General features: G+C 40.7%; 1 protein-coding gene across 1 annotated transcript; it reads right to left on the bottom strand.

Annotated features, from left to right (window-relative positions):
- Positions 1-5,109: 5,109 nt before the first annotated feature.
- LOC139149547 (uncharacterized) lies at positions 5,110-5,721 on the bottom strand. The gene has a single exon (XM_070721362.1). It carries the CDS (start codon positions 5,719-5,721, stop codon positions 5,110-5,112), a length of 612 nt encoding a protein of 203 aa, XP_070577463.1.
- Between the last annotated feature and the right edge of the window lie 9,244 nt (positions 5,722-14,965).

Below are 14,965 nucleotides of genomic sequence, written 5' to 3'. Positions count from 1 at the left end.
AGCTCTCAGGCCAGAAACACTGCTTCACGCCAATCAAAACATAACACGCCAGCAGTTTCATAAACATGTCCTTCCTTGACGCACGTGTAAAAGACGGTATGACTGACCGTAAACCATTGAGTAAAACCAGACAGTATCGATAAAAGACTTTCAATTTGGTTCAAACACACTCACGGTAAAACTCACTTTCCTGAAGCTCAAAACACTCCCGTTTTCGCCAGCATGTCAATTCCGCTCAGCACCACACGACAAAAACAACACAAACTTTGCCGAACATACTTTCGCTGAACAATTGGCGAAAGTCCGAAAATTACCGAAGGATGCATGGTCGGCAGAGGCGAGAGCAACCTGAGGCGAGGCGAATATGGATGGGTTACGTAACCGCTTCACGCCTTAAACAATGCCCGTTGCGAATCTGTCCATGTTTTTCTGTGATTCAAGGGAGGAGCATCTAGCTACCTTTAATGATTTGAGTTATAGGGAATGTAGATCATCATCTGATTACTTATCAAGAATTTAGGGTGTGATGGGCGTGGCGGAATCTGACATTGTACTAGGTGCAATCTCAAAAATATGTGATTTTTGTTTTATTTATTTATTTTTTTTGTTTTATTGCGGATATGTGTTTCAATATCGTTTCTCTATGTCATGAACTTTTCCATGCCGTAATAAACTTTTGACCATGGGCGACGAGTGTCTGTCTAAATGTGCAATATCTGACGCACTGCGACGGATACGATGGGATCACGGCTATCAGTGTCATACCAAGTAACTAAGTTACTATGACACCAGTTTTTTCTTTGATTATTGTGTAGTACCAACAATAAAGTTGCCTGAACAAGACAATGTTATATATGGTAATAAATGTTATTTTAATCTTGAACAAAGTTTGGCAATCGTAAATTCTCAACAACCCTTGGTAGTGCTGGTAATGCCATCGTACAAACCGGCATTTCCGACTGCATCAAGTTAATCAACGAGGTCAGGTAGTCACTTGTAAAGAAAAGTGTTCTTGACAACTACAATAACGATTATTGCAACTGAACCGCTATACACTGATAACAACATGCTTTAAATTGCCCGCACTGGCATTTTTTACTGTCAGAGGTCCAATAAAAGTCAACACAACTTTTTTTTTGAATTGATAATATAGGCTTGCATGTCTACACGTATGCTATCAAAACAATCAACAGGAAACCGAAGTCACTTTACGTTACACACACTTCTAAAGCGATGGCAAAATGGGAGAGAATATTACTTCTATACACTCGCTAATTCCGGTGACATTAAGATTTATCGAATATCGAATGCCCTTGTGCTCTCACAAACATTAGGCTTTGCAATTCGAACCATTACCTTGGTCAAATCAAGGCAAAGTTTCATGATCAGTACTGACTGTGAAGGTTTACGGTAGAAAAACTTCCTTTCATCAAACGTGAAAAGCATGTTTAGTAAAGTATGCAATGGTTACAGCCGAAAGCTCAAACACAGAAACATTTACACATATTCTTTATAAACGCAGAAAAGTGAATCATTAAAATGAGAGTTTTTCCCAGGGTAAACAAAAACAGGAAATAAGCAAAGCAAAATCATTTCTCATTATTTTTCATCACATTTAGTTCGCGACGTCTTCAAGGGTCACACAGCCAGAATAAACTTCTCGGTTGACTTCGGCAAACATCGGAGGACGGGACATTTTTATCTGCAACTTGCTGTGAAAATTGCCGACACAGTGAGCCAGGTCGACGTTGAAATCAAGATAAACGATGCCGAAGAAGCAAGAGACAGCGGGGACGAGAGATTTCGCCGACGTTTTGACATACATCCGGGAACGTTGCATGCCGGTTGGTGGGTCATCGACCTGTACGACGAAATGAGGAATGTCCATTGCGATGTGAAGAGAAACGTCACTGTCAAAATCTATGTCAGTAGTACTGATGCTCCATTCTCTGAAAGAAGTACAACCATACACGATGGAAAGGTGAGTATTTCAATGATGGCAGAATGGTCGCCAGATCATTATTATCGTTTCATTATGTGATTTGATATTGACGCATTTATAACAGTACAATATGTTTGCTCCTGCTTCATTCCATGCTCAAAGGTTTACAGTCACCTGTAATCTAAAAATGCCCAAATATGGTCAAAGGGCGGTCCTTGGTATTCAAAATGCCAATGTGAGGGCGCTGTTTTTAAAAAGCGGCCACCCGCTGATTAGTTAGATTTTCTCTTTCCACCGTAACTGTGGCAAATTGGAACAGTTGACAGTATACCTTTAAGAATAAATTTATGTATCTGTAAGGGATGCTACGAACAGGTGTAAATCTGAATAATCAGCAAGGTTCCTAAACGTTTTCATTATTTTCATTTGCTAGTTGCTTTGGAACATACGATGTAAAGTTATGCACACAATACCGGACACATCAAAGTGTGCTATACGTAGACGTAAATCTCGGTATTTTGTGAGTAACCCTATTATTTCATCCAATTTCAAAGTCGAATTATAAGAAAAGTCGCAAGTATAGCGTTTCAAACATGCCCTGTCGCAACCTGCGTCGCGCGATCGCATGCAGACTGGGAACACGTTCAGCGCGTCCACCAAGAGAATGTAAACACCGCGCGCCCTCCAGTGCACAAGCAGAAACTGTAATTCAGCGGGGATATTTCACACAAATTCAAACGGTTTGGACTGCGCATCGCTCACAGCGTGATTTAGTGATGGCTAGACCCGGTGGTGGCAGTCCCGGGTTGGTGGGTACCCATGCGCGTTACCAAAATCACGGAAAAGGGGGTGTTTTTCTTCAGTCATCTCGGAGATTCTAGGTCCGTGAAATCGAGAAAAAGGGGTACTTTTTCAGAGTAACCTCCGAGATTAGGGTAGTCCTTTCATAATCTCCCTAGGACACTAAATCTGGTCTAGTCTCACTCACAAAGAAAATGAAAAACAGTACCGTATGTTTGTATGTACATATGACGTATACATACCCATCACTATAGGGTCCATCTAAAATCTAAAATCACCTAAAATCAGGTGAGGACAAACATTTGTGATGTATGTACAAGTATACAAAATCAACCTCCAGGGTCAACCCTGGAAGTCAACATACTAACCTCCTAGATTTCGAAAATAAAGGTATATTCTAGGAAAGGGGGTACTTTTCAAACTTGGGTAACAAGCATGGGTACCCACCAACCTGGGGACTGCCACCGCCGGGTGGCTAGATTATATTTTAATTTGAAAATCGAAGAATAGCGAATCTTGTCCTGTTTTCACATAATACTGAATGATCACACATCAAAATCAAATAGCCCCCACGAAACCTAAAGTTATTGGACTCCGCGTCAACCTCTAATGGTATCTTTTGCAAATAAAGATGTCACCGAAGAAATTATTTGTAAAAACTAAACTAGCTTTACATCTCTCTGACTAATCTTCTTTTGCAACGCCATGCAACCCTGGACGTATATGCGCCCTCAATTTCAACACATCGGAGTGTCGCAGCGAAGAGAGCTTGCGTTTCTTGTTTCGTAATGACTCTGCCGCTGGCTGCGCCCTTGCACACGAAAAAGGGTCCAGTAACCACTGTTCCATCCATCGCTTCCATTGGGTAGCTTTATCGAGCAATCTCATTGGTGAGTAGTTTCTTGAGCAATGCGAAACCCCTTCCGTCATACATCATGTATATGTATGTCCTGTATAAGACGTTCTTTCTATGGTTTCCTATATCAAGGCTAAGCACATCGTTAGCTCATCTATGTCGTAATTTCTCTATAACAAAATATGCCCATGTGGTTGACGTCATCAACACTGTCGGCTTGAGCGGAGCAGTTTTGATAATGTCCCGTGACTCAATAGGGAGTGTGACTCCGAGTCACCAGAATTTCGACAAAGATTGCCACCGTATACGTCACCCTTATCGTGAGCAAATCGAAGCTAGCGGCAGAGGGGAGAGGGAACAAGAGTGTGTGTGCGTGTGCCTGCGAGAGAGAGAGAGAGAGAGAGAGAGAGAGAGAGAGAGAGAGAGAGAGAGTACAGATTTTATCACTCAGAAAATTTTACGTACGAACGTATATGCGTGCGTACATGCGTGCGTACATACACATACATACAAACATACATACATACATACATACATACATACATACATACATACATACATACATACATACATACATACATGGACATGTTTATTCACTCATTCGTTTCTTAAAATGGATATGGATATAGACACGGATAAATATATTTCCTAGCAATCTTTGTTATCTTGTGTTACAGGTGATGCTTATCGAAAAGTGTGCCAAGCCTAACAATACGTCACCAACTGAAAGCGTTCGGACGGAGATACATAACCAGTGTAGGGCCTATTTGTCACACAAGTCCTCCAGTGACCGTTGAAACGGCAACCATCTTCCCAAGTCAACTTGGCGAGGTACTACACCCTGACACATTTGAAACAAGATTTTGCTACGTCATTGCTGTGCTCAGTAGCTCTTCTCAGAGTGAGGCAAATTGTGAAGACAAAATCTGCCTTCCGAGCCAAAATGATGATCTGGTTGTAAGCGTTGAGCCTGCGAGCTTAACTCAATCCTATCGCATGACCCTTGGCGGTGTTATCGTCAAATCGTGTATGCTCCATGACGATGGACACCAGCAAGAAGAATAGTAACTGTTCAATGATAAATCAGAAACGCCAATGCAGGTCTTGACCTTGAATTAACATACACTGAAATTCGACCTTCCTGCAACACTCTGTCGGTTGAGACGTTGTTTTTATTGATAAGAGTAGCAGACTTTATTGGGGCGAACACAGCAGGGATGTAATTAATCTGTGTCTATTTATATCAAAGCAGGCATCCAGCCTCATGAGATAATAGCGGGAAGATCATTCCGTAACTGACACTGAGTAAGGCAACTTCAAGAAATCCTAGAGTTTGCAACTCTGCCGTTGAGTTGATGTGAAATAAAAACAAAGTTTATGTGTAGAACCAAAATAATCACGTCACATAATGATGCATACATTCATGCTTGAATAAAACTACTTTATTTACTTTATTTGCGGACAAATCAATGCTGTTGTGATATTTTTGTCTCGTGATACTTAAAACATTTCATTGCCGTGGTACTTGTAAGTAGCCAGTCGCGGCAAAATAATCAGACGTGTCGTTTGGGGTAATCATCCGAACCGCATTGTACACTGCCACTGCTATATTGTCGTGTAATAGTTCACGGTAATAGTCTTTTTTAAGAAGTGACTTCATCTTATTGAAGCAATTTTCTACTGGGTTGAAATCTGGTGAGTAAGTTGGTAAAAATACAATTTCGACACCGATATCGTCTAATAAATTCCTAACATGATCACCTGGTTCATGGTGATGTATTGGGGCGTTGTCTACCACGACGGTGTCTCCTGGGTTTAAAGCGGCCTCACCATCATCTGTAAACGCCGTCGTAGCTTCAGTGAAGTATCTAATGAATTCATTGCCATTAGATGGTCCATCGATCACAGAGCAATATTTTACGCCATCAAGTCCCACAAGCAGATTCACCGTGTTGTTTGCCCCGGTCAAATAACGCCCAATTTCATAGGTCTTCACTCCTCGCTGTGAGTGGCCGTACACACGTTGTCCTGTTTGTATTTTCACCCCACTTTCATCCATAAACTTCACTCTTGCCGGATTCTTGGTAGCCAAATAGTCTAAATATGCTTGCGTGTAATCCATATTTGTTTCGGTAAAACGATGCTGATTGATGATCGACATTCGCTTATATGTCCAGGGCCCACCAGTTAGTTCGGTGCGAACTGCTCTGCCAACTGTACTGACGCTGACTGAGTTAACTGAGCCATATTGCAGGAGTTGCTCCGTAATTTCTTTGTAGGTAATGGAGGGTCGTTCTCTTTTCAACACCTCGATGAATTCTAAGTCCGGATCTGTGAGTTTATTTCGAGTCTGTCCACCAGGAGTACCGGGTACGATTTCGCCAGTTTCACAAAAGCGCTTCCAAATGTAGCCCTGCGTACGATGCTGTGTGTTCCGCTACAGCTAATAGCCGAGCGGGGCTATTAGCTGTAGCGGAACACACAGCATCGTACGCAGGGCTATTCCAAATGCGGCTTACTGTTGATTTGTTCACTTTGAATCTTTCTGCGACTTTCCTCATACTACCAGAGGGAAAATAACCAGTCAAGTTATTTGCACCAAGTGACAGCATCTCCGTTCTGATCATATATCTCAAGTCATTTGATAGTGGTTTTCCACGGCAAAATGAACGTCCAGTCTGAGACACCTCCATACTTGTGCGCTATAGATGACAAACCGTCGCAGGGAAGTGGCCCGCCAAAGTGAGCGCGGGAAAATTTGCTCGCTACACCGCTCACACTGAGCTAGTTTGGAACAAACCATATACCCTAAAAAGGGCCATGAACAAACCAGTCGAGACTTGGAAAGGGGGCGTGTGTATATAATTGGTGACGAGGAAGGTCAAGTTCAAGCAAAAAGCATGACAAAATGCCGCCAATTGTGCAATATGATTTATTCACGACATCGTTTCTTGCTCCAAAGTCATTACGACGCGGAAACTTTCGTTTACTGAATATACACCTTGACCCACCCATCTATGAAATGTAGCTAGTCGTTCCAAATCTTCACACGAAAAGTTACATATGTTACACTGTCAATGAACATTGGCACACGCGTCTACCGAACAAAGTAGTGATAATCTTTGGCCATGGAATCAAAGTCTCCAAGTAAGCCCAATATCTCAAAGCTTGAGAACTTTCTAGTTTCCATTAGCCCAGCTCTGCTCAAATATCGGTCGGATTTTGAAGAACTTGATTTCACTTCCACGACTTCGCTCAAGTTTTTCAGAGAATGTGACTTTTCGAAGTTCAGAAACCGTGTCAGCGAGACTCACAAACGGATGATTATGTATGGCGTTGATAATCTACCGACTCCTCTATCGAAGAATCGCACTGACCAGAAAAGGAGTCCTGACACTGTCGTCGGTTCAAGTCGTGGACGAATTTCTAAAAGGCTCTTCCGAACCCGATCTCCCCGACATAGAGAAAGACGACCAAGTAGACACCGCGAACCACCGAGAGACGCATCTGATGTACGTGCAATGGCGGAATCAGACACGGATGACGACTCCGAATGGGGAAATTATACTTGGCAATCGCCGAGCGAGCTCATGATGGAAGCAATACAAGGTGAAATTTCCGAAATGGAACTGGAACTCAGTGAAGCTACTAGGAAATATGACAGTTTGAACAATCGTTACAGACAAACTGATCAACGCAGAGAAGCGGGCCAAAAGAAATGCACCAACTGTCATCTGTACGGATCACATGATAAGCGGAAGTGCCCATTTCCTACTTGTGTTACCGTTGAACAGTGTGGTTCACTTGGCGACCATCCCATGGAAAGGAAAGAAATTGCATCAGCAAATGAAATAGTCTGCAAACTGAAAACTGACCTAAAGAAAAAGAAATCTGCGCTCGAGTTAAAGAAAACTGTTTACGAAGCAACCGCGACAACGTTTTACTCGCGCGTGTACAGTACCTTACTGAATTCTAACAAGAGAAAATATTTGATGCGCACGTCGTCAGGAATCATGCCGAGGACCGCTATGATCAAGGAAGACTGTGCAATTCTTGAGAAACATTATAAAGGCAAAGTCCCGGAAAACATTGCGCAGGCTGGAAAAACGTTCCAAACTGTTATTGACAATTTTAATAGTAAACACAATCGTGCAGATAAATATCGCCCAGGCTCACGATTGCCAGACCCTATCCAAGAAATGTTGAAACAAAGGAAAGTCCAAATGTCACCGGGCCGATCCCACGATCGTGATGTGACAGCGATGGGGTGCGAAGCACCGGGTCAGACAAATGAAAATCGCCGTGTCTGTTCTCCACCCAAGGTCAAGGAAGCCTCAAACAATGTTCATCGCGCAGACAATCTCCATGTATCAACAAGCAGTTCTACAGTCTCTGGCATATCTGGTTCTGTACCAGCTGACATATCGCCAGTCCCGACCCAGTTTTACAGTCCATACGCACAGTATTCTTATGGAATGGGATACCCCTACCAACTCTATCCATATCCGTGGAATGCTGATCATACACTGACAGCTCCGACTACGCAGTTCAGTCCAATATATACGCCATACGGATATACCGGTAGCTACGTGCCAGCAGACGGGCATATGCATGGAGGGATTATATCTTATCCGACGGCAACATCGACGTCGGCAAGCGATGTTCCCGCGACAGTACAGCCACCACTTCGAATCGAGTCGCCCCTTAAAAACTGTGCACCGTCCCCAGACTCAGACGAGTAGTACGCATTTATTGAGTGCCGCATCATTGACATTGACATTGTAATTTCTCAGAGCGCCCTAGTACATTTTCTATAAGCGAAAGGACTGAACTCTCGGCTATTAGGCTACACCTTTGTACAATCAACCCAGTTCTGACTCTTTACAGTAAACTTTGCGACATGGTAGAGTACGAAATTCAGTATGCATGAACTGAACTTTGTTGCTTTTAGATTGTTTTGGATTTTTTTGGTTACCTTTGCTAATATCTTTGTCGTTAGTATGGTTCGATACAAATTACCTTACCTTTTGTACGTTTTGTTCAAGTTGGCAAGTGCTATGTACGGTAGATCTGCATCAAAAGAAAATGTGAGTTCCGCCTTCTGTGAGTTATTAAACTATGATGAATGACACACAAACTTTGTCGTTTTTATTCAATATATTATAAAGCACACAGAGAGTCGGCAGCGGAATTCTGACGATTTATCTCTCAAGTATAAAACTGACGATTTCTTGAAGTTGTCTTGCTCAGTGTCAGTTACGGAATGATCTTCCCGCTATTGTATCTCATTGAGACTGGATGCCTGCTTTGATATAAACAAGCGCAGATTTAATTACATCCCTGCTGTGTTCGCCCCAATAAAGTCTGCTACTCTTATCAATAAAAACAACGTCTGAACCGACAGAGTGTTGCAGGAAGGTCGAATTTCAGTGTATTACAATTAGTATTTAAACACAAACCCATCACGTTAAATCCTCATGTTCATCCATTAAGTGTTTGGCTACCTTCATCATTATTAATATAATTCAAATATAAAATTGTTTTCGTCCAGACTTTGTAAACATCCTCGTAAAATGTAAGACCGATACTGGTCTAAATATCTCACTTGTAGTCCAGAATGTTCCACACTACACTAGACTTATTAAAGGTGTCATGGGAGAGGATGATCTAAATCACACTCACAATCATAACAACTGGAAAATTTGACACTCAAGAATACAATTGAGTAAACTTTGCTGTCAATAATTCCACATACATTGACCTGATAATATCAATTACCCATACACAATTGGGAATGCATAACAGCCCTACAAAGCGACCCATGCAGAATCATTCTCGTCACAACACATATACTTCCAAAGTAGTATTTTACAGGTTTACTTAATTTCTTTAACATTTATGAATGTTTGAAAATAGAAAAAATAAACCTAATTCTGCCGTGGTGGCCTATAGTAAATTAATTACATGGCTTGTGCCGTATAAGATAACGTTGAGATTATGCGATGTAAAAGACTTGTTCTCCGGCAATCATAGAATTCTTGACTAAAATATGTGCCTGTTCATTGTTATGGATACATACACAGTCACCTTTCAGTTCCAACTTAAATTCAAGTGTGGCAATAGTTTACTGAGCTGTAGAGCGCTACCAGTGTTGGGTGTATGCATCAATTCATTCCACTCACTCAGACTCAGTTGCAGGTGTCTGTGGATCGGGCAGTGATGTTTTGACTCAGTCTGACCACCTAAGTACTGTTTCAACTGTTACAGTATACACATCTTGACTGGCCATGAGGAAAACAGCATACGTCTGTACCCCGTGGGGCTGTGAGTCACGCCAAAAAACAGACTGTTTCCCGAGGCCGTAGGCCGAGGGAAACAGTCTGTTTGTGGGGGTGACTCACAGGCACGAGCGGTTAAAGACGTATGCTGTCGCCCGCATGGCCAGTCAATATGTGTTTTATAAAACACCTCATCCGTACCCATGCATAAGAATGTACTATACACAAAACCTGTCGCATGAATGATGTAATATGTTGAAGTGGTTCGGCAAAAAAAAGTTTCTTCCCGACAGGGTCGCAATACTTCTGCAAAAACGTTCAGTGCACCTTTTATTATAGTTTTCGTTCGTTCGTTTCGAGTCCTTGTTGGAAACCAGAGCATTCAGTTCTTCTTCAAAAAGTAGGATATGGATAAACCGAGAAATTTCTCGACTATCGCTTCGCTCGGCCGCAGACGACATCTTTGTTTACATTCCAGTTCGCGCATGCGCCAATGTTTTTTTGACGTCAGCTGGCATCATTTTTCGGAACTGATGCCTGGCAGGCAACAGTTCCGACAAATGATGCCTGATGACGTCGTTCACGTGGATCAGCATAAAAAAAGAACGCATCCCACGTGACTATCATTGGTGAATTAGAACACAGACTGCGGATGAGGTGTGTTATAAACGGAGTTGATTCCTCTATTACCGCCTAGCTGATAACTGCATCTGGCTGTGTAATATGATACAGTCTTTGCTCATAAAAAGTTATTAAAAAAATCATTGACCACATCGATTTTAGTGTTGTACCACATCAATTTTACCGTTGTTCTTATCAATTTTTCGATACACTAAAATGCATTTGGTTGTAATCCATTTATATGAGAAAAGTTTGTATAGCGCCAAATCCAAAAATAGTGTTTTGCTCTGTGACGCTCAATGGGTAAACCACACTCAGTCTGTATAATCTGGAGAACATATGCGTTTTCATTTTTCTTTTTGAAAGTTTCCATGTTTGGAGATTCACTGATGTCGAGTGGTAGTTTTTGCCATGTTTAGGTGCAGCGGTTGAGAATGCTTCGCTACCATAGGTGATGGTGCTGCAGTACTCTCGCTGGCAACCGTTATGTATTAAGGGTCACCGAAATGGGACAAAGTACACTACAGAGCGCTGAGTAGCAAGCGAGACTGTCAACACCTGTGACAAAGAAGAGTATCCTAATATGTCTTCCGGATTTTGAATTAAAACCAACATTTCTGCTTACCGTCAAAATCATCAAAGAAGAATAAATTTATTGTAAAATGGTAACGTACTTTTGGTGCAATAACGCCTGAAAGATAACGAACATTAATATATCTATAAACCAATATAAATCCTGTCTGTTATTATGAGGTAGTACAATGGAGGGAAGATCAGATACAATCATATGATAGTTGATTTCATTCAAAGTTTTTGATCCTGATAAAGAGACTCCGAAATCTTTCGAAAGTGTTTGTATACATAAATCTGGAACAGCATACACATGAGAAGTAATGAATTGACTCGACACAACGAATTCAAAACTCTCATTACTACTATTATAGGTGGACTACCAAATATTAGGAGAATTGTCATTTGTCTGAAAATTCCGAATATTTTACCTAGCGGGGTGATGAGAAAATTGACCACAAAGGGACAGTTGTCGGGGTACTTTTTTGAAATAATTTAGATTGAATCATCCCTACCACATGAACTTGAGCGTTTACGTTTAACTTTGTGGAAAAGTTAACACTTTCACACAAAAGAGTCATCAGTTACAAAAGCACTATTGCTTTTATGTCTTTGTTTCAAAAATGCTTTGTACACATATATCATTAACGACAGAAACCAACAGTGAAACATTACACATCTGATAACGAAGATTTGACTAATTATTGTGTACAAGATGGTGATAAAACGCGGAGTTATCATATTTTACAACGGTGAAAACAGATTGTGCAGTTTTAATTAAAAATCAAGCACAGTGACAGTGATTTGTGTTAAATTTTCTAAGACAACAATATCTTTCAAGGGATCTTTAGTGAATATCGCAGGAATTATGATGCCGACTGTGTTCCTACATGCAATTTTAAGGACTGAAAGTTCTGTAATGTCAATGGATAGACTCTCACCTTTAAAGTTCTTTCTTTCAAGATGTTAGTATTTTCTTTTGTTTACAGATAACATTTTGCCTTCAGTTGTATTTACTTAAAGGGACATAAGCTATAACTTGTGGCAAGTTTTTCAGTATTCTGCTTCTGTATATCAACTACCGTGTCTGACCCTAATCCGTTTGTCATGCTGAAATTTCGAGTATTCTTTTTGTCAACCCAGCTTGTATGTGTGTCATTGTTTATTGTTTACAAATGAATTCTGGTCCGGACTTGAGTACAATTTTCAACAATAATAATGTAAATTATACTCATATAGGTTGTGTTTTATACGTTAAATACTTGGCATTAATTTACAGTTTAGGGATTCAATACAGAAAGTGTAGGGGAACCACAAACAAAAATTCGGAAAAAAATAGCCAAAAGACACAGCTTATGGAGCTTTAACCTTAATGCGTGTGAAGAAGACAGTCTTGCATCTTTTTTACGTCTATTATATTTTAGGCCGAAATTTATATTTGGCCAAAAAGACTGAATTTGCATTATTTTTTAACCGAAATCATTCAGCGACTTGTTGACATTTAAACCACAATGGCTTTACCAAATAAATGTCAGTTGTCAACTTAAGCTTACCAGAGTTGTCTATGAGGCGTCAATATACTTGCAACACGATTGGAACTCATTTGGAAAATTGGATGAGAGTAATTATTAGGAAAATGTAACGAAATCGAAATTTTTACAGCTGAAATTTTACAAAATGATAGAATAGTGTAAAATTTGAAATATTGTTCTCATCGGACAAAACAACGAAAACACAACGATTATTGCATACCTCTTTCATCGGATTCATTTTTATGAAAATAAGTTCATTTTTGTGTAAATGTACTGAAGAAACGAGACAAAATGCTTAAATTTCTCTAATTGACGAATTTTGAGTCAGGGCACTTTTGAAATGCCCCTGACTTTTTCATGAATTTAAGGCTTCATAAACATAAAATTGAGTCAGGGCACATTTTAAAAGACCCTGACTGACTTAACTGTAAATCAATCGAAAAGCTTCATTTTGGTCGAGGAAAAATGACAAACAGACATTATTACTAGTGTTTCAGTAATGAAGAAACTACAGACAAACTCTCATATTTTCATCCAAATGTGAATATTGTTCATATGTTTTGAACAATATTGCATTAGATACTATCATGCACTGATTCTTACTCATAAGATTTCAACAGCATCGTAAATTGTGTATAAAATTTCAAAGATGGTAAGCAAATATGGTGTAAAATTAGAGAAATTCTAAAATTCTTTAGAAATTCTGCCAATCCAATTATCCCAATTTAGTTCCAATCGTGTTTTGCATATCCTGCCATCATGGGCCAGGATCTTGGTGGGGACATTTTGAGGAACGTGCTCGCCAATGCCAACATGTCCAAAAAGTTGCTATATGAAGGTTCAACGAGAAAAAATCGCAAAAAGGATATACGAGGACATTTTGAGCCAATGCTCGAGTGTATCCTTTGCGATATTTTTTTTCAATAACCTTAATATTGTGGATCTTACACTAGTGATTAGTGACAAGGACGTCCTTGAGCTGAGCATTGACCATTTTCGTGGAATGTCAACAATTTTCCTTCGATCTGTAACAGGGCTAGTATAAAAAACTGTCTTGGACGCGCTTCAGGATAGCCTGTGAACTACACGTGGGCGCCTAATATATTCTGCCAATCATCATATGGGTCCCTTGAAACCGTTCTACAGTGCAGTGTAAGCACGGAGGTAGCCGCAGAATGCACTGCACATGGAGGGAGGGGGGGGGTTACTGGAAAGGTATGTTAATGAAAGGGCGTTCCATCACGACTTTCGGTTGAAGCAAAATTGTATTGTTTTCGACGACAGGTGTTTCAATAATTCCGTTGCTTTGGTGTGCATATTTCGAATTGCGATATCCGACCATTAATGAACCATTGATACGCTCATATACTCATAATTGAGACACATCCCCTGAAAGCGAGGTGCTCAGTCATATGTCTCGTTTCAGCTGGTGAGGCATGCGCATTGCAGCCAATGTTTGAGAAACTATTATGGTTGCTCCCCGATTTTGCCGCCGATTTCTGCACTCCGACTGGTCGACAGGTCGTTAAGGTAAGAATGTGCCTAAGGGACAAATAGCACAACTAGCTTTTATTAACTTTGGCTCTCAAGCTTTTACAACAAATTATATTGTCTACCTTTCGCATTGGGGTGCCATTATGGACCTCATGGAGATAAGTTTCACTGGCTTCGTTCAGGGAACATGAAGAATTCTAATGCCCTATAGAGATGACACAGGGAAGGCGGTCATTTGTTTCAAATGTCGGTAAATATGATATAGTATATGTTTCTGTGGTACCAAAGTTTTTACGGTGGCCCCATCCCGATTCTTATTCTTTGTTTCTACAGAGACTTGTTTAAAGTTTCCAAACGGAAAGTTTGAATAAAAGTTTGTCTTTTCAATTTCAAGACACCGACCGACTTTAGTTTCAAAATAACCCTTTGTAGACCGATGGTCAAATATTATGGACAGCCAAAAACACTGTTAAAAACGGGTGCTCGCAAACGATTTTTTGACTGGCAGACGATCGTTGTTTGTTTGTTTGTTTTTTCGTAAGCGCGGACAGTGGAATCGTGGGACACATTTTTCTATTTGCAGCTCAACCTGTAACGGACGGATGAGCCGGAGGTGTGAATCGATCGTTTTGGCCCGGGGGGGTTGGGGAGGCGCTGTCGATGTAAAGGGCTTGCCCAATTGCAATAGCATGTCACGATATCGCTGAATTGGCCGTGGAAGCCTGTGTACCTGCCAGAGGGGGAACCAGAAGATTCGTGATGGGAATCGGAAAGGCTAATGGGTGGAGGCGAAATTTTTAGATCATAGCTGTAGGTCATTTTCAAAAAGCCTTTTGTTTCCCACACACGTTTTCATTGTGTTTAGATTTTT

Source organism: Ptychodera flava, chromosome 2 (assembly GCF_041260155.1).
Source record: "Ptychodera flava strain L36383 chromosome 2, AS_Pfla_20210202, whole genome shotgun sequence".
NCBI classification, from domain to species: Eukaryota; Metazoa; Hemichordata; class Enteropneusta; family Ptychoderidae; genus Ptychodera; species Ptychodera flava.
This window is presented reverse-complemented; position numbering and strand designations above follow the sequence as displayed.